Here is a 20,626-nt window from a genome sequence, read left to right on the forward strand (position 1 = left end):
AAAGAACTTTCATGTTTCCTGGAGCTAAGCTTTAAAAAGGAGAAGTCCAGCCTGAGCTTTTTAGGCTGGGCTTCTACTAAGGGTCAAAGGAGTGCAATTTGTTTTGCATTCCTGTGACCCGTTTTCAGCGCAGAGCAGTCTGGAGTCCACTCTCCACTGATGTCACTGCAATCAGTTGAGGCACCGCGTCATCCCAACTTGGGAAGTCTGGATCCGCCATCTGCCTGGACTGATGGCAGTCTCAGCAAGCCGATCCCTGCCCGTCCACAGCACAGTGATCCAATAAGCATGGAGGAGCAGTGCTGGAGTGATGCTGACTGACAGGCAGCAGCTCTCCACTCAGGGAGGTGAGAACCAAACCATCGCTCGGTTCTCAGTGTAGAGACGCCAGGGGACAGCTGCAGCATCGTTTTGATGCCTGCATCCACCTAGATAACTATGAATATCCAAAGAAAAAAAACAAACATACTTCTCTTAAAAGAGAAAGCGAAGAAAGACTTGGCTGATACACCCAATACAGAGATGCTGGGGCTGCTCCCTTAATCAAAAAGGTATTCACAAAAGTCATATACTGTTGCACGGTTGTTGTATAGTTGGAGAATGTGAAAAAATATACATGACCATCAGAATCAGTCTTTAACCTGCACAAAGCTCTATTTGTTCATGCATAGAAAGGTTAGCTTATACAGTAAAAAAAAGACTGGAGGAGATCTTTCTGACCACTCTTGTTTATAAGATTAATAATTTATAGCTTCGAGATCATACAATCAGAATGTGATTCACATGATCAGCTACAGTGGATATAAAAGGTTTACAACTCCCCTGTGAAAATGCCAGTTTTTTTTGAGAGGGAACAAATAATGATAATAAAAAATAAAAATAAAAAATCAGACCAAGATAAATCACTTTGGAATTTTTTTCAAATTTAAAAATGACCCAAAGTCTGTGCAAATCAAATAAAAACCCATCTGAAATATTTGAGCCCCCTTTCACACTGCCATGACAATTTTACAATTTGGATGAGATTTTGATATGATTTCAGGGAATGCCTGTGTAATCAAAGTCAGACCAAAGTAGTACAGGGACTACTTTGAAGTCGCACAGATATGAATGGTACTCGGTGGAAATCATGGGGTACGACTTGTCATGCAACTTTGCAGACCAAAGTCACAGGACAAGTCGTGTGAAAGGGGCCTAAAGGGGAATGACTTAAAGCGGTGTTCCGCCTGGGGGAAAAAAAGTCGAACTGCGACTCCGCTGCATTGTCTCCCAGAAAAAAAACAGGTACCCGTTCCCCATCCCCCCCCCCGAAAGGTGCCCAATATGGCCCCGCAGGGGGAAAGGAAGCAGGTAAGCGGAGGTTCCACTTTTGGGTGGAGCGCTGCTTTAAAATAACCACTTCCTGAACAGACATTTTCTGGCACTTTGTTTACATGCAAAAATCTGTATTTTTTGCTAGAAAATTACTTAGAACCCACAAACATATATATATATATATTTTTTTTTTTAAGCAGAGGCCCTAAACCATAAGTTTTTACGTCAACAATTTTTTTTAAATTTTATTTAGCACTGCATTTGTGCAGAGGTTTTTCAAATGCAATTTTTGAGAGAAAATATACTTTTTTTTTTTTGCAATAAAATTAAAAATACAATATATAACCCAATTTTTGTAATATATAAGATACCAAACATTTAATGCTCTAAAGTGGTGTTCCAGACGTTTTTGAGTTGATTAAGGCCGGGTTCACACTATTGGGAATTGGATTCCGAATCTCCGCATCCAATTCGCAATAGAAGGAGATCTATGGAGCCAGTTCACATAGCTTTAGATGCGAATTTACACAGGAGCCCTGTGTGTCTTTTGGTCTGTTTTAGGTCCCAATTCAGCCCAAAATTAAAGGCTGAAATCGGACCTGAAACTGAACCAGGATGCACAGGATCCCTACTGTGTGCAGCATCGGCATGCAGTGTGAACCGAGCCTAAAAGTCAGCAGCTACAAAAAGTTTAGCTGCTGACTTTTAATAAATACACACTCGCCTGTCCCACGGTCCAGCGATGCGGCCGCCTGAACCCACAGCTCGCTCTCTGGCGCCGGCATTGCGAGTGTGGGCACCTGGCTGCCACAAGCTTGTGGCTTCACAGCTAGGTGCGGACTGCGAATGCGTAAATTGCGCTGCACCTCTTCAATGGCCGGCCAATCTTCTGGGACCTGTGACGTGTCGCAGAAGATTGCAGATCTTGATATTCACCACTGTGATACATTTTTTTGTCTATTCTAGATACAAACTATCCGCATCGTCCCCTGAAGAGCGAGCAATTGGTCTTGCAAAACATGTCAGGTCTCTTTGATGCCTGTATATGCATATATACCATTTTAACATGTACAACTTATTGGCTGAGCTAATACTCTTATGATTCATGTATGTATATTGATTTTTCAATAAATAATTTCACTGTATCTACTTTTGTTACTCAGTGGCTAACTGTGCTCACTTTATATAAAGTCCCAGGGCGATCCTTTTTGTATATATGTTATAATAGGGGTGGAGGTGTGTCACTGGTGACACTAGACCTTTCTCATTGTTTAAATTGCAGGGAGAGAGGGGGAAGAAGAACCTCTGCTCTCGCTCGAGCCGCCTAGGCTAGTTTTGACAGGTACCTGTCCCCTCCAAAAAAAAAAAAAAAAAAAGACAACATGAAAAATGTGACACGTAAAAGGGTAAGGAGTGCTTAAAGTAGAAGTTCCACTTTTGGGTGGAACTCTGCTTTAAAATGGTATACACCTGTGCAATGGCGACAAACTATCCACGCGCGACGATTTAACCACTTGCCAACCTGTAGGAGGTCCATGGACAGTCTTGGTTTGCAGTGGTTATACCAAGATTATCATTTTCATCCGACAATTCCCTGTAGTGCAGAAGTAAATGGAGTGGCTAAACAGCCACTCGATCACTTCTACGGATGGCGGAAGGGGGCCCCTCCCCCTCCCGCAGAAGCGATCGCCTTTCCTGGACTCTGCCATCTGATCGCAGAGCCCAAGTGCAATGTGACCAGTCGGTGATGGCTGACGTTGTTCCTCCCTGTGACTCCGCAAGCAACAAGTATGTTGTCACTTTCGGTTCCGCCTGTTTACCTGGCCTTTACTTGCTAGGGAAGCAGCCGAGCAGACCAATCTCTGTATGATTGGCTGCCTTGGGGGCCAGAGGATAGATGTGGAGTTGAATAGACTCCAGATCTTTCCACCAAAAGAGCACCTGTCATGCGCCCATGCTGCCACAAGGGATGTTGTTTATCCCTTGTGATAGGAATAAAGTTAATACAAAATAAATAAATATATATAACAGTTTGGATAATCCCAAAAAAAAATTTAAAGCAACACGTACATTACTCCCACACGCAAACTGTGATCGGACCACACCTGAGGTATTGTCACGTAGCAAGAGCAATAATTCTAGCACTAGACCTTCTGTGTATATCTCTAAACTGATAAGCTGTAAAGACATTTACAGTGTCGCCTATGGAGAATTTTAACTACTGTAGTTTGCTGCAATTTTAAAGAGTGAAATGTTATCGTAGGTATCCATTTACTCTGCGTGCATAATAATATTGTGTGCAATAAAGTTTTTTTTTTTTTTTTTTTTTTAGGCCAATGCTAAAAAATATAATAGTTGGGGGTTCTAAGTAATTTTCTAGTAAAAAAAAAAAAAGTCGATTTTTACATGTAGGAGAAAAGTGTCAGAATTGGCCCAGTTGGCAAGTGGTTAAAAGTCTTTACAGGTTACCACTTTAGATGTACCGAGGAAGTCTAGTGCTAGAATTACTGCCCATGATCTAACGTTCACGCTGATACTTCAAACATATGGGACAATTGCCATTTGTGTGAGCGACAGTCCTTGCGTAAAAATATGGGGGGGGGGGGGGGGGCGGGGGCACTTTCATTTTTTTGTTTTTTTTGTTTTTACACTGTTGCTTTAATTTTTGTAAACCTACTTGTGACAACAATAGGCATGTGACAGGTAGTCTTTATGGAGAGATATGGGGTCTAATAAGACTCCAAATTCCTCCTCTCCCCTGAAAAGCATTTGATCTCCCCAAGATCGCAGTTTTCTGGTGCTTTTGATTTTTTTTGAAATGGCGTCTTTGACAACCGGATAAACTGGAAGTGATGTCAGGTCTTCAGGATTACCATAGCCAAGAGCCGATCAAAAGCTGTTCCGGGCTTTGCTCAGCTCTCCGATCAGTTGACGGGGCAGGAGAGCCCAAGAAAGTCGCTGGTTGGCAAGCGAATAATGGGGTTGCATAAAAATGCACACCCTTAAAATGAATACCTTGTTGAAGCACCATTTGGTTTTATATGACAGCATCCAAAGCTGATTCACATCAGATGTAGTCCAATAGCCTAGTTTGGCCTAGCATGGACAGAAAGAATGGGCTAGTTTACACCAGTGCAGTCAGTTCCAGCGCAGAGAAAAAAAAGCAGAACACGCTGCATTTTGTTCTGCACAGAACTGTACTGGAAGGTGGAAAAATGCACCAAAACAATACAGAAAAAAAACAAACAATGAAAACAGGAAACACAACCAAAACGCATGAAAAACGTGCATGCAGGAACATATCCAGGCTGTGTTTCTCTGGTGTGACTCGGCCCTCAGTCTTTTGGGGTAGGGGGGTCGATCAGCATGGCACATCTTGCCTTGGAAATCTTTGCCCACGCTCTTCCTTGTAAAAGTGCTCTAAATTTGTCAGATTGCGAGGGCATCTCCTGTGCACAGGTCACCCCGCAAAAAAAAAAAAATAATTATCTTGGTCTGATTTCTTTACATCCAAAAAAACTGCCATTTTTACAGGGGCTTGTGGACCTTTTATATCCACTGTATTTTGCCCCATCAAATTCCATTACATATACCGACAACTCTGTATAAAAAAAAAAAAAAAAAAAAAAGTGAATATAACTATAAATGTATTCCATAAGAAAAAAAAAAAAAATGCCAGCATGTAAGCTTAAAAGGACTCTGACTATTTATACAAAATATGGAACCTGAAGCCACCTACAAAGTACAATTGCAATAAGACCTACAGCCTTATGTCTCGTGTACACAATGAGATTATCGGACAACTGGGCATCCATTTTTGTTGCATACTAGTCTCATACCGAAAATGAAAAGGTTACTAAAGTTACGAATATTCTCATACGACAGAATACAACTTGGGAAGTGATGTCATGTGTTGTAATGTATTGTATTGTAATGTATCCTTTAGTTTCAGAGAATGCGAAGTCTTGCTCTTCCTTTTTATTTTTTTATTTTTTTTTTTACAGACTAATACTGTACTGATTAAATGAAAATCATATGATCTGGTATCGTATGAGAAAAAAGTTCACGCTTGTCCCTTTGGATATTGTTGGATGACCTGTTGTGATCGGTTCTTGAAAAGCTGTGTTTCAACGATCAGATTAGCTTTGAAAACCGATTTCTGGTAAACAATCTTCTGATTGTGTGTACTAGGCATTAGGGCAGCTATGGCTATTGTTGCACAGATACCCAAATGCCTGATGTCCAGTGTCATATCTAATGAAAAAAGTAAAGAATCTTGAAACATTTTCTAGAGGTATAAAAGATTACAAGGAGAGAAAGCGAGGATCCACACACCAGTTCCACTATTAAGGTAAATTGATCACATTGCCTCTCTCAGATATTTACATGGATGGCCTTTAGCATGCTTCAAATAAGAGTTGATAAAAACGGTCATTGGCAAAAATTGGATTGTATAATTAAAAATGTACCTCACCCCTTGGCTAGGTGAAACTAATTGTATTTGCTCTACCCAAATAAAAAAATAAAAAAAAAGACAATGATAAAAGTATTAAAGTAGTATTAGACCATTGTTTTAAAAAACACCCCTATATTTAAATGCATTACATACAATAATATAAGTAAAATCATTCATTTGCAAGCAACCCTTAAGGCTGGGTTCACATTAATACCGATATGGCTGACAGCAGGGGCCCGGTGAGTCCCTGTTCTCCATTTCAGGCCCAAATTTGGACCTGAAAGGGAGCCAAAGAAACAAGACCCCTGTGCAACTCACTCCGGAGCCGCCATGGAGATGTGTCAACCGGCTCCATTGAGAGACGGTTACAATCTCCTGTCGTGCAAATTGGATACGGGGAAACCCACATCCAATTCGCACAAGTGTGACTCAAGCCTGAACGTACGATTTAGCTTACTCAGATTTACCTAGCTTCATCTTTTGGGTGTAGCATTTCTCCCAACTTTGAGGAATGGCCACTCTTTCCTTGATCCTCGCCACCGGGACTACATGTTCCAAAAGGTGTGTACACATATCACATGTCTTTCTACAACAGCCACACTTAGCTACCTGTGCGTGTCAGCATACAGAGGAGCTTGACGTTTATCTGTAGTCCCAGGTGGGGGAGCGCACATGTTGAGGTGGCTATGATAGGCCTCCATGGGGACCCTGCTAGTGAATTTAGCCATCACAAAAAGGAAAAAGTCAGCTTTTGAAAGAACACAACACAGCAGCAACCTTACAGCAGATCTCCAGGTTTTATTTAACTTTAAATAGTTTGTAAGCTGGTTCAAATTACCTGTATGGATTGCATGTAGAATCAGTTATGTACAGTTTACTGCATTGTCTTCTGACAGAGAGATGAGAACTTAAGACCCACTCCTGGAACAAAATTGAATGGGGCTCCGAGTGGCACTCCGCCTTTCACAGTGAACTTTGTAATCTATGAAGAAATACATTTCTTTCCACTGGCTAGGGCAGAGAGGTGGGTTGATGATGTCATGAACTCTGCCTCAGCCAATAGGAGGAAGCTTTGTAATCATTCATAGAACACAAAGCTCCCTGTGAAAGGCTGAGCATAGCTCAGCCAGACTTGGTTTTGTTCTTCGGAGATGGATGAGAAGTTCTTGTCCCATTGCCAAAGCACAGCATTGTATACTGTATGTAGCTGAGGCTTCATACAGCCTATACAGTGCTCACAGGCACTGCAATGATTAGTAAAGTAAATAGTTTCTTTAGACTAGCTTGGTCCAAATGAACTACTTAAAAGTTAAATGAAGCATGAAGACCAGCTTTAACAAGCATGCACTAATGTAAGTACCAGTGGCTACAAGATAATAGATTTGTTAACTTGGGTTTTATAAAATAAATTGCCATACAAAAGTGCTGCCATGTGGGAGAAAAGGGTGTGAGCCACATGCTTTCCCATGCCCAGATGAACTGGGTATCTGTCTTTGCCCTCTGCAGCTAAAAAAAGAATAGCACAGGAGCAAAAGGCAAGGCAAGTATGTGCTGCTGTTTGGGATTCTGGTAAAAGTAAGCATGTTACTTGGCCAGGTAAAAGGGATGCCTCAAGATGTGCATTTTGATTTCCTTGGTGGTTGTCTGGAATCAAAATGGACTGGAAGATGGACAGTGCAAACTTATGCAGGGGGTGTCTTCCCCAGCAGTTCATGATTGGTTTCCCAAAGAAATAAATAAGTGCTGTGCATGTTAGAAACCATTTACAGCCTCTGGAATTAATGTTGTAGAAATGCGTTTCTCACTAGCCCCTGGGTTCCCAACACTGACATCCTAACTGTGGGCAGCCGACTGTGCAACATTCGGCTTCATGGCCAGCTGCCCTCTGCACATGTGCTAGTTGCGCTGTGCTTTGCAAATGATCCCCATAGTCTTCTGGGACATGTGACATGAGGTGGGGGGGTGCTGCATGATATGTCCTTTGGGTGCCCACTTATTTCCCTGCATCCCCCCCACAGGTTTTCCTCTTTGGTTCTCCGTGCAGTTTTTGATAGAGGCTGTACTAACAGATTCATCAGGGTTTACTTGACTACAGCCATCAACTTGTATGGCGGGCTGTCTGGACCCGCTGTGGTTCCTGGTCGCAGAAAAACGCCAGGAATTTTACACTAGACATTTAAAGTGCCTGCAAACATTCATGTGCTCAGTAATTGGGTCTAATGGCTGCTTTGCGTGATCACAGAATAGTCAAGGACTAGGAGGCTATTCTAGAGGACAAGGTGAACACATTTCTAATCCTGACAGCACTGCAAAACAAAAAATTTGCAATTTGTTTCATTACAACCATAATGAAGTCATAGAACTTCCATGGCCTCCCCAGATTTCATGAAATGTAGGGTAAATTCATTTCCATCTCCTTTATCCCTGAAAAAACTAGAGACCTTTACTGAATGAAAGTTGCAAACAGTTTAAGATTTGTGAGAAATATTTCACAAAAAGGATCAAAGCTTTTCTGAAAGGGAACCTATCGGGTCCCTCAGAAAACTATACTGTATTCTATTATTTTACCCCCCTCCCTTAAAGTTACATGGTTCCCTATATCTTTAGAAATATATCATCCCTTCCCCCAGACAAATGATAAAATGTAAGTATTAAACATTTTTACATTACCGATATGCTATAAACACCACGATTACTGAAACGTTTAATAGAAAAAATAAACAGCTTGCTGCCTCCTCCCTCGCATTGGCTCACCCCCACCAGTTTCAACACTTGAAAAGAAGAGATTGCTAAGGCGTTTGAGGGTTGTATATAAATAACAGACATACATCCCTGAGTAAGCGTGTGGGAGAGAATACATATTGATATTTGTATGTAAACTGCTTAAAATACAAAAAGAAAAAATACTTACAGGGGATTAATTAAAAAAATAAATACCTAAAAAACAGTAACTTCAGAAATGATTTACCTAATTGGTACATCTCCAAAATATGTGCTCCTCCACTAACCTTAAAGAACATATCACAAATTAGGAAGCTCCTTTGCAAATCCACTATAGTATCATTTTTTGCCACATTGTAAAAGTAATTTCTTTATTTTAAAACCATTCCCAACGCTAAAAACATACTATGTTTTTTAAAATAGGTTAACAGATGTGCACATGCTTTAGATACTACTGCCTATAGAATATTAGGAATATTACTACATTTATAGCTACCTGATAAAACCTGAAAGAAAAGGAATAACAGCTGAAGCATATAAAAACAATGTACATAAAGTAAAATATAGTATAGTAAAAAGCAAAAAGATACGTGAAGATAATACTTTTGAGGAAAGGTGGAGTAAAGAATGGATGAGTGTCCATAATGTAAAGATGCATCTATTCTTACCCAAAAATGGTCCCCAAAATACGACATCTTGTATCCTAGTGACTGAGGTAAACAAGGAGATTCAGTGATGACAGCAGGTCAGTCAGCAGTCACAGCACTAAAAGGACAACAGAGTTAACTAGTGACAACAGAACTGTATGGGTATTCATATACTAGAGAAAGGAGGGGGAGACAGGAAGAGAGGAAAAATGAGAACATCATTTCAGAAAAGCACAAATAGATATCAATTAAACGCTATAACAAACAGTCCTGAAAGTATAAAGGAAGACAGTAGTTTAGGCCTCATACACACTATCACTCCTGCGTTTAGTTTTGCTAAACACAGGAAGAGATACCTAGTAAGATAAACAACTTTTAAGTGTCCCAGTTGACTTTTTCCTGCATTCATATCAGCGGTGGTCAATTTACTTGATATACAGGGCCTTAAGTGTAGCCCCTGACATTGCCAAAGGGCGGAGCATTACATTAAGTAGAGCTGCCCAATTAATCGTCAAGAATCGTTATCGTGATCTTTACTAAAGTGTTTCACAATTTTTTCTATGCAAAGAATTCTCTCTGCTCTTCTGAAACACAGCCCTCAAAAAGAAAGGAAGAGAAAAACTGTCAGTCTGCCAAGAATCAAAACATTCTTTATCAGTTGAACTTAAGTATAAACATTGTAATAATTTGTCAATGGAATAGACTTTGTGCAATTCAAAAAAGTTTAACTACTTAACCACTACAATACAGGGCACTTTCACCCCCTTCCTTCCCAGCCCAATTTTCAGCTTTTAGCGCTCTAGCGCTTTCAGTGACAATTGCGCGGTCATGCTACACTGTACCCAAATGAAATTGTTATCATTTTGTTCGCACAAATAGAGCTTTATTTTGGTGTTATTTATTCACGACTCCGTTTTTTTTTTTTTGCGATATAAGCGCAAAAAAAGCGGAAATTTGGAAAAAAAACAATATTTTCTTTTTTCTATTTGAAAAGAAATCCAATAAAATCAAATTTTGTCATAAATTTAAGCCAAAATGTATTCTGCTACATGTTTTTGGTAAAAAAAATTCCGTTAAGTGTATAATAATTGGTTTGTGTGATCACGGACATATGTACGCAAATGATCATGTACATATGTGTGCAGGTGATCACGTACATATGTGTGCAGATAATCATTGGGACATGTGATTTTAGTGGGACATATGTGGGGGACATGTTTTTATTATTATTAGGGACATGTGTTTTTATTATTTGGGGACATGTATGTTTTGGGGACATGTGTGTTTTGGGGACATATGTGGGGACTGTGTTTGTACTGTGTGGTGTGTTGTGTGTTTACACTACACTGATGATCAGTGAGTAAAAAGCTGTAAAAAGCAGCCCATACTCACTGATCATCAGCCGGCTGCAGCGTTCTGCTCTCCTCTCCTCAGCGGTGACTTCCGTGTGAGGAGAGGAGAGCCGATTGCCTAGCAACCGGCTGTTTGTTTACATCACATGACGGCCGTGATTGGACACGGCCGTCATGTGATCAGGAGGGCAAATCACAGAGCCCTCCTGCCGATCTGAGATGTGCCGTGTCCGGGTGACACGAGCACATCGGGATCGCGCCGCTGCGCGGGCACGCGATCCCGCTACTCCTGAATGACGTTCCTGAACGTCCCATCAGGAGTAGACGGCTCCCACCCGGCCGTATATATGCATTGGCCGGGTGGGAAGTGGTTAAACACTAAACCTTTTTCTGACATTTGTATTTATTTAGTAGACACCCTAGAGAATAAAATGGTGGTTGTTGTAATATTTTATGTCACACTGTATTTGTGCAGCGGTCTTTCATATGCAATTTTTTTGGAAAAAATTACTTTAATTAATAAAAAAAAAGAAAAAAAAAAAAAGAGAAAAAAGTTCGCTTTTTTTTGTGTGTAATGTGAAAGATTTTATGTCGCAAGAATCGTGATCTTTATTCTAAGCAAAAAAATTGTGATTCTCATTTTGCCCAGAATTGTGCAGCTCTAATATTAAGTAAATGTAATGCTACAGTAGGTGCCGCGGATATTGTGTTTCCAGCGCGACAGTATCGAGCTGGTTCCCAGCGACAGGCTCCTCTAACCAGCGTGATACCGTTGCGCTGGCTGCAATAGGAAAATGTCATTTTCCTATAGCAGCCAGAGCGAGACGATAATGTCGCCTCACTCATGAAGCCCGCATGCCTTCTCGGGGGCATACCAGGCCCTTAGGTCCGGTAGGGATTTTAAGGGGAATCCCCTTCGCTTAAAAAAACGGTGTGGGGACCCCCCAAAATCCATACCAGACCCCTAACCGAGCACGCAGCCCGGCCGGCCAGGAAAGGAGGTGGGGACGAGCGAGCGCCCCCCCCCCCCCCGAGCCCCCCCACCCTAAAGCACTTTGTCCCCATGTTGATGAGGACAAGGGCCTCTTCCCGACAACCCTGGCCGTTGGTTGTCGGGGTCTGCGGGCGGGGGGCTTTAATAAGGGGGCCCCAGATCCCAGCTCCCCACCCTATCTGAATGAGTATGGGGTACAATGTACCCCTACCCATTCACCTGTGAAAAAAATGTACAAAAAACAACACACAAGGGTTAAAATAGTTTATTGCACAGCTCCGGGGGTCTTCCGTCTTCGGGGGTCTTCTCGCCGGACTCCTCCGCTATCTTCTGCTAGCGGAGGAGCCTGGCTTTCTTCTTCGTCGCCGCCGCCCTCTTCTTCCGACTTCGGGGGTCTTGTCCCCCTCTTCGGTTCTTCTTGCCGGGCTACCGCTTCTTCTTCCAGCTCTTTTACTAGCAGTGGCCCGGTCTTCTGTCGCCGCTGCCTTCCGTTCTTCTTCTTCTGGAGATGTTGACTCGACGCTCTCTCCGGCCGCAATGCCAGGGACGCTGTGCGTGGCGACTTATATAGGAACAAGGGGCGGGGTCACCGGTTGATTTCACATGGTGACCCCACCCCCTTACGATGTCACAGTCCCAGCATCCTCCGGGACTGTGACATCGTAAGGGGGCAGGGTCACCATGTGACATCAACCGGTGACCCCGCCCCTTGTCCCTATATAAGTCGCCGCGCACCGCGTCCCTGGCATTGCGGCCGGAGAGAGCGTCGAGTCAACAGCTCCAGAAGAAGAAAAAGAACGGAAGGCGGCGGCGACAGAAGACCGGGCCACCGCTAGTAAAAGAGCTGGAAGAAGAATCGGTAGCCCGGCAAGAAGAACCAAAGAGGGGGACAAGACTGCCGAAGTCGGAAGAAGAGGGCGGCGGCGATGAAGAAGAAAGCCAGGCTCCTCCGCTAGCAAAAGAGCTAGCCGAAGATAGCGGAGGAGTCCGGCGAGAAGACCCCGAAGACGGAAGACCCCCGGAGATGTGCAATAAACTATTTTAACCCTTGTGTGTTGTGTGTTTTTTGTACATTTTTTTCACAGGTGAATGGGTAGGGGTACATTGTACCCCATACTCATTCACATAGGGTGGGGGCCAGGATCCGGGGCCCCCTTTTTAAAGGGGGCTCCCAGATTCCGATAAGCCCCCCGCCCGCAGACCCCGACAACCAACGGCCAGGGTTGTCGGGAAGAGGCCCTTGTCCTCATCAACATGGGGACAAGGTGCTTGAGGGCACGTGGCCTGGTACGGTTCAGGAGGGCGCTCGCTCGTCCCCACCCCCTTTCCTGGCCGGCCTGTGTGCTCAGATAGGGGTCTGGTATGGATTTTGGGGGGGGACCCCACGCTTGACACAATATTGACACAATATCGCGGTCACCTACTGTACAGAAAACTGTCAGAGGCTGCAAACATAAAACAGGAGATGGTCATAGACTGTAAACATGCTATTAGAGTTGTTGGGAGGGGGGGGGGGGGGGAAACAAGAGACACTACAAAAAACTGCTAAAGTCTATGGCTATTACACCCCCTTTATTTGAGCATCCTAAAACGGTCTTAAATAAATCACTTGTGCCACATTTGATACATTTCTCAGCAAAACTGAATGTAGAAGATTAGAGAAATAAATAAAAACATAAAAAGAGAAAAAAAGGGGTGGGCAGCACAGGAAACCGGTAAGACGGTGTGCAAAAAATAACCAAAACTGCTCTAAAGAATAGATCTTTCCAAACTGGCTAGCATTAGCACCTAAAAAGACCACTGGCTGTAGGTCAGGCAACAAGGTTTATATGTTCCTGCTTTAATGTGGGTTTATTGTTTCTAATCAGATTCCGGAACGGTACCATAAATATATAAAAATGGTTTGACACTGCCAGTGTGAATGAGGCCTTACCGTGTATAATCTGCCAGTTTAAACCAGGTGAACGCTAGAATTTGCAATACAATGTGTAAAAACTTGGTCAAGCAGTACTAAACAGTAGGTAGACAACTCTGATAATAAAACTAATTAAGAAAAAAAATTAAAATAAATGCAACTCCAGGCAATTTGCAAAGTTTTGTGAAATAAGGAGTATGCTTTTATTACACAACATAAGCCTGCCATTATTAACAGTGCCATCATTTACACGTATTTACCAGCTGATCCTGCCAGTGCTGCCATTAACCTCCTTTTTACTGTCAAGGGCCAACACTAGGCTACCCCTTCCAAATTTGCAGCATTGTCTGCCCTCTGATCTGTCACTGTGTCCATAGACAGTAAATAAGTGAGAGTCAGAAGGATGACGATTAGTGACCAGCCACCTAACCTAAAAGAAGCCAAAGAAAGATACTGGTGGTCATGCGAGTTAAACAAGAGTTATTAAAAAAAAAAAAAAAAAACCCACACAACAACAACAACAACATGGATCACGGTACATGTATGTTAATGTAGAAAAAATGCAAGAAAAATAATACATCCTGCAGTAAAAGGAACAGCACACATATGGGAGGGGAACATACTTGCCCAGATCTATTTATGTCTGCCAGTACTATATTTGTTCAGCACTTACAATACTTGACACAACACTAATACAAATTTGTCTACTTAATTCTTTCTGTATTTGTGCCTTTCCCTTGCCAGAGTTTAAATTTAGAACTGAAAAGACAAAAAGCAGGAGCAGGCGCTGCACAAACCCAAGTGAATAAAGAAAGGCATGGCAACAGAAAGAAGCACACAGGCACTGAATAAGGTCAGTGGAGACAGAAGACAGGAAAACAAAACCTAACCTGGAGTCAGGTCAGCAAGAGATGCTGAAATCTAGCAAAACATGTCCAGGTGATGGTGGGGTGCAGGTTGCTGGAAGCACAGATCTTCACATACCTTACACAAGAGAGCACAGACAGGTGCATGTTTCAGGGCAGAACAGCAGCAAGTGAACAGGAAATGGGTTAGGTGACAAAATACAAAAAAAGTTCTGCTAACACTACTAACATTTCACTAAAGGGAAGTGAAACTACCATGAATATTTAGCCCCCGCATATTATTATTTTGGTTAAAAGGGATTTTCCAATTCAAATGAAAAATTAGCTCTGTAACTGAAGCATCTCTTTACAACAACAGAGGAAGATATCACCCATAAAAAAAAAAAAAAAAAAAAAAAAAAAAAAAACTTACACAAGCTAGGCAAGTATGGGGAACTGCTAGCACAGGGGAAAGAAAGTAAAGACACACCGTTCACATATGTTATTTAAGGACAACATTGAACTGCAATGTGCACATGGATGACTAAATGAAAGCTCCAAATGTTTCTAGAGTCATCTGATGCAGCAGACTAATTTTAAGGAAACAATTGGAGAGAATGCTGATTACATGTCATTATAATATACTGTATGTATGTACCCTCCTGCTAATAATGCCCTGTATGCAGATAACTGTTCTATGAACGGGCCAATAATGGCTTCCAAAAAATAGGATTTTTAAAACCGCTTACTTGTAAAATCCTTTTCTATGATGTCCATCAGGGGATACAGAGCCATAGTAATAACTGTGGGTTATAGCGGCATATCAGGTGCTGGACACTGGCACGCCCCTTAAGGCGTGAACATCCCCCATATAACCCCTCCCATTACTGGGAGTCCTCAGTTTTGTAGCCAAGCAATCAAAGTGTATAAGAAGAAGGGAGGGACCTCTGTGTCCCCTGATGTACAGCAAAGAAAAGAATTTTACAGGTAAGCCGTTTTAAAAATCCTATTTTCTTTTCTTACATCAGGGGACACAGAGCCATAGTAATAACTATGTGGGATGGCCCATAGCAATGGCAACTGAAGGAGGGGAGACAGAATCAAGGAAACAGGAGGCCAGAGGACTCATACTGCAGGATGCAGTGTATGCTGTGCCCAAAGGAAATATCCTCATGACCTTTAATATCGATTTGAAAAAAAAAAATTGGATAAACATCTGAACCAAAGACCAATGTTGCGGTCTTACAGATCTGAGTCAAAGAGGCCTGATGATGCACCACCCAAGAGACACTAATCACCCTGGATGAATGTGCTCTCAATATGAGAAGGAAGAATTTTCTTCTTTATGCTGAAGCTTGATCAATCACTTGACAAACCCCTTTGGAAAATAGTGGATCTTGACACTGCTTGTCTATATCTTGGACCCTCTGGCAGTACAAACAAAACCTGTGTTTTGCGAACCTGAGCGGTCGCCCTTAAATAGATTCTGATCCCTCCTACTACATCAAGAGACTGTAGTGCTTTCTCTTTCCCAGATTAAGGCTTCTGGCGAGAACAAAGGAAGAATAATATATTGGTTTAAATGAAAACCTGTTACCACTTTTGGTAAGAATTCAGGATGAGGATATCAAACCACCTCGTCCTTATGCATGATGAAATATGGCTCTTACAAGACAGAGATGTTCATTCCAATACCCTTCTAGCAGAAGGGATGCCAAGCAAAAGATTATCTTTCTTGTCAAAGAACCAAGAGAATTTCTCGTAAGGCTCAAACGGCTGATTTAACAAAGCCGACAAGACCAATTTTAAATCCTAGGGATTTAGGTGCGCCTTGATAGGGGGAATAAACAGTGTTACCCCCTGAATAGGACTAAGAGTGGGAAGCAAGAGGTCATAGGAAAAGGACATAGACACGGCCTGGATCTGGCTCTTGATAAAAGTCAAGGCCAGCTTCATTTCAGATCCCATATGCAGGAATCCTGCCTATTGACATACTTCCTGGGGTGCAAACCTATGCCTTCCAGATTCTATAGTGATTCTGGAAGCCGGCTTCCTAGCATTAGTCAAAGTAGACTCTACCGAAGGAGATCACCCACAATCTTTTATAGAGTGGGATTCAACAGTCAAACCTGTTAAACTCCTTGTCCGTAAAGTAGGATGAAATATCGGACCCTGGGCAAGAAGGTCTGGCTATAATGGCAGAGTCCAAAAGGACTTCAACTGCCCTCTTTATGATCTTGATAAATTACGATCTTCTGGGACCCACTGGGGCCACCAGAATCACCTCCTTCTGTTCCTGCTTAATCCTGCGGCGAAGGCGCAGAAGTAGCAGAGCTGGACGAAATGCATAGATCAGTGAGAACTGATCCCCTGGGAAGACTAATGCATCTGTTCCGCCTGCTAGCAGACCCCTTGTTTGACAAAGTTGTTGACCTTATTAATGAATCTGGGCGCGAATGGGTCTATGTGCGGAGTACCCCATCTGACATCCTGCTTGATAACAACCACCAATTTAAGCTCTGACCTATGTTGGGAGCCAAGCGTAATGGAAACAAACAAGGCCTGAATCCTCTTTATTCCAGACCAACAGGATAGTGTCTTGAAGCAGTCTGAATAAAACTGCGCGTAAGGGACAGCCTTGAAGGAGGCCACCATTTCCCCTAAAAATTTCCTGCAGTCAAAATTAAGGAATTTTCCTTTCCTGATAAGTTGAATTAGTCCTACAATGGAACCGATTCACGTCTGGGGAAAGAATATCCTTTTCTGTATGGTATCTATAACCAGCCCCCAAGTAACCTCCTTGATGGTTTTAAGGAGAATCTTCCTAGGCTGAGAATCCAACCTAGAGATTTCAGCTATCTACAGCTGAGATCAGACTCTGGTTTTAGACCTGAGACTGAATGATCTAGTCAAAGTAGATCTGCTAATAGGCTAGGACCGCTATGCCTTGAGCCTTTAACCTGGCTAAAGGAGGTGCCAGAATCTTTCAGAACACTCGTAGTGCTGTGGCTAAGCCGAAGGGCAGTGTGGAGGTGTGTTGACGTCACTTCCGGGCAATGGAATGCACGCGGGGCCCAATGGTCCCCCACGGCGTACACGGACGCGCGTCGTCACTTCCGGGCAATGGAGCGCACGCGGAGCCCGATAACTGTGATCCAGGTGGAAGGATGTTTCCCCCATGTGGAAAATTTCACTTGCTTTAGGTAATTATTTCTTAATGCATTCCCTATATAAGACCTAAATCACATGTCATAGCCATGCCCCTGAAGATGCACAATAGTGTTGGGTGTATGAGGGACTAGTGACATGCGGAGGAGTTCGGGAGTGGTTTCTACTTTGGTGGTAGGAAGTGCTGGTTACTTTCTTACCTTTATGCTGGCAAATTTCACATGAAATGTGAGTGTATTTTTATTAGATTTATGGAATAAAGATTTTTTGGATTATTATGGTATTTGCGCAATGAGATTATTTTCTTCATCCCTGCATGTGGCCATTGAACTATTATTTGAGAATATATCTGTTGGAGTGTGGTGGAGTTATACCTATGGAGACCTATACACGTGCCATTTGATGATATTCTTTGGATTGGATTGCTGAGGATAAGGAAGAGATCGGGGGATTGGATTATCCAGGAATGTGCCTTATGTGCATAGATAAAATGCACTAATGGTAAGAGTCAGTGTTGGGTGCTGGTGATGGTCTATTTTCCTCAATGCTTTGGACTGACACAGATGAATTTTCTTCCTTTGAAGATTGTACTATACAAATAACATATATGAACTTTGTATTTTGTTATGGTTTTTATTTAAGCGCTACACTGAAACCAATACTCTGTATTGTGTCCAGCAATATTGTGTCAGCTGCTGTTTGCTTGCTCTTCTGCTTTATAGCGCAACACATTTTTTCTTTAAAGTGCATCAAATACACCAGCCCCTTGCCGGGCCTGCTGATCAGGCAGAACTTTCTCACACACACCTGTTCCTTAACCGCTTGGAGTCACGTCAATGCATTGGCGTGACTCAAAATGTGCTCTACCACAATAGTGGAGCAGACGTTAAAGGGTTAATGGACTGAGTTACTCCAATTGCAGCCAGAACTGCAAAGACATCTTGTCTTTAAAAGGTAAATCCAACCTTAACCACTTTGCGCCCAGGCCAACTCTGACATTTCTCTCCTACATGTAAAATTCATAATTTTTTTGCTAGAAAATTACATAGAACACCCAAACATTACATATGTTTTTTTTAGCAAAGACCCTAGAGAATACAATGGTGGTTGTTGCAACTTTTTATCTCGCACGGTATTTGCGCAGCAATTTTTCGAAGACTTTTTTTCAGAAAAAAAAAAACAAACAGTTTCATGCTTTATCCGGTTTCCAACCAGCGCACGCTAATGTACGTCGGCAGAATGGCATGGGCAGGCATATTGGCATACAGGTACATCCAATCTTTAATGCCGCCCTGCCATTGCGAGCGCGCCGGCCCCGCGGACTCGAACGCTGCAGGCATACCCGCGATCGTCTCACGGGGCGGCTGAACATTGTAAACAGCATTTCCCTGTTCTGCCTAGCAACTAGTGACGCTGATCTCTGCTCCGTGTGATTCGAGCAGAGATCAGTGTTCACTAAATTAAAGCCCAGCCCCCACAGTTAGCAACACACCCCTAGGAACACTTAACCCCTACACTGCCACCCACTGGTTAACCCCTTCACTGCCAGTGTCATTTACACAGCAATCACTGCATTTATATAGCAGCGATTGCTGTATAATTGACAATGGTCCCAAAAATGTGTCAAAAATGTCCGATGTGTCCGCCATAATGTCGCAGTCACAATAAAAATCGCTGATCACCGCCAAAAAAATAAATAATAAAAATGGCATAAAACTATCCCCCATTTTGTAAATACTATAACATTTTGCGCAAACCAATCAAATCGCTTATTGCGATTTTTTTTACCAAAAATATGTAGAAGAATACGTATCGGCCTAAATTGAGGGGAAAAAATGTTTTTTTATATATTTTTGGGGGATATTTATTATAACAAAAAGTAAAAAATAATGAATTTTTTTCAAAATTGTCGCTCTATTTTTGTTTACAGCGCAAAAAAAAAAAAACCGCAGGGGCGATCAAATACTACCAAAAGAAAGCCCTATTTGTGGGAAAAAAAGGACATCAATTTTGTTTGGGAGCCACATCGCACGACCGCGCAATTGTCAGTTAAAGCGACGCAGTGCCGAATCGCAAAAAGTGGTCTGGTCTTTGACCAGCAAAATGGTCGGGGGCTGAAGTGGTTAAAAAACAAAAAAAATGTAGCCCAATTTTTTTGCATAATGTGAAAGATGAAGATACGCCGAGTAAATAGATACCCAACATGTCACACTTCAAAATTGCACGCGCTCGTGGAATGGCGCCAAACTTTGGGGATTTTGAAATACCATAGGTGACGTTTTAAACATTTTTACTGGTTACATGTTTTGCGTTACAGAGAATTATTGCTCTCGCACTAACGTTCTCGGCGATACCTCATGTGTGGTTTGCACACCGTTTTCATATGTGGGCGGGACTTACAGGGGCGCTTTAAAAAAAAAATGTTTTCATTGTTAATTTTACTTTTATTTTTTTAGTTTGACACTTAAAAAATAAAAATAATAATTTGATTACTTTTATTCCTATTACAAGGAATGTAAAACATCCCTTGTAATAGGAATATGGCATGATCGGACCTATTTAGAGTGAGATATGGGGTCAATAAGACCCCATATCTCACCTCTAGGCTGGGAAGCCTAAAAAAATAAATAAAAAAAAAAAAAAAAAAAAACTATCACAGCTTCCCAGCCGAGGTGGCGCCGTTATTTGAATGCAGAGGCCAGGCGTGACGTCATAACGTCGCACACAGCCTCCGAACGATCATAGAGACTCCGGCGACCATCTGGTCCACCGAAAATCTCTATGATCATTATCCGGGGGCCGGCGGATCCTGTGTCTGACTCACCGATGGAAGCGGTAAGTGGGTAGAAGCACCGGAGGGCGGCGCGGGGGGGGCGACATCCCCTCCCGCCGCCCATAAGAATGAACGATCAAGCGGCGGAACAGCCGCTATGATCCTTCTTATGGTGCAGGGAATCACGGGCTGAAAATGCCGATATCTGAATGAGGTCTGTAACCTCAGGAATCATTCAGATATACAAAAAAAAGGGTTAAATAAGGGAGTAGACAAACACCTGACTTGTGCAGCTACTCCCTCCCTGTTAGGATCCTCTGAAGCGGAAAAATAAGTATCTTCCAATATTTGGGAAGATTTACCTGATTCCCAGCCTCCTGCACCTCAACAAAAGGGCCCAGAGGACTAGATGGGAATCTGCTATGTTTAGTCCTACTATGG

The 20,626-nt window shown here is 42.4% G+C and overlaps 1 protein-coding gene across 7 annotated transcripts in view; it reads right to left on the reverse strand.

Moving 5' to 3' along the window:
• FCHO1 (FCH and mu domain containing endocytic adaptor 1) overlaps positions 1-20,626 on the reverse strand; it is a 276,363-nt gene that overhangs the window by 202,827 nt on the left and 52,910 nt on the right. For 5 of the 7 annotated variants that reach the window (XM_077475562.1, XM_077475564.1, XM_077475563.1 and 2 more), the window contains exon 3: positions 9,160-9,256. In XM_077475562.1, the coding sequence (XP_077331688.1) occupies positions 9,160-9,186 (27 nt within the window). In that variant the 5' untranslated portion in view covers positions 9,187-9,256. Of the gene's footprint in view, positions 1-9,159; positions 9,257-14,289; positions 14,442-20,626 lie in introns of those variants that run through there. The other 2 variants (XM_077475559.1, XM_077475560.1) reach the window with 2 other exon arrangements.

The sequence above is a fragment of the Lithobates pipiens genome, unplaced genomic scaffold (assembly GCF_037356315.1).
Source record: "Lithobates pipiens isolate NorthernLeopardFrog02 unplaced genomic scaffold, aLitPip1_a1.2 Scaffold_13, whole genome shotgun sequence".
Lineage (NCBI taxonomy): Eukaryota > Metazoa > Chordata > Amphibia > Anura > Ranidae > Lithobates > Lithobates pipiens.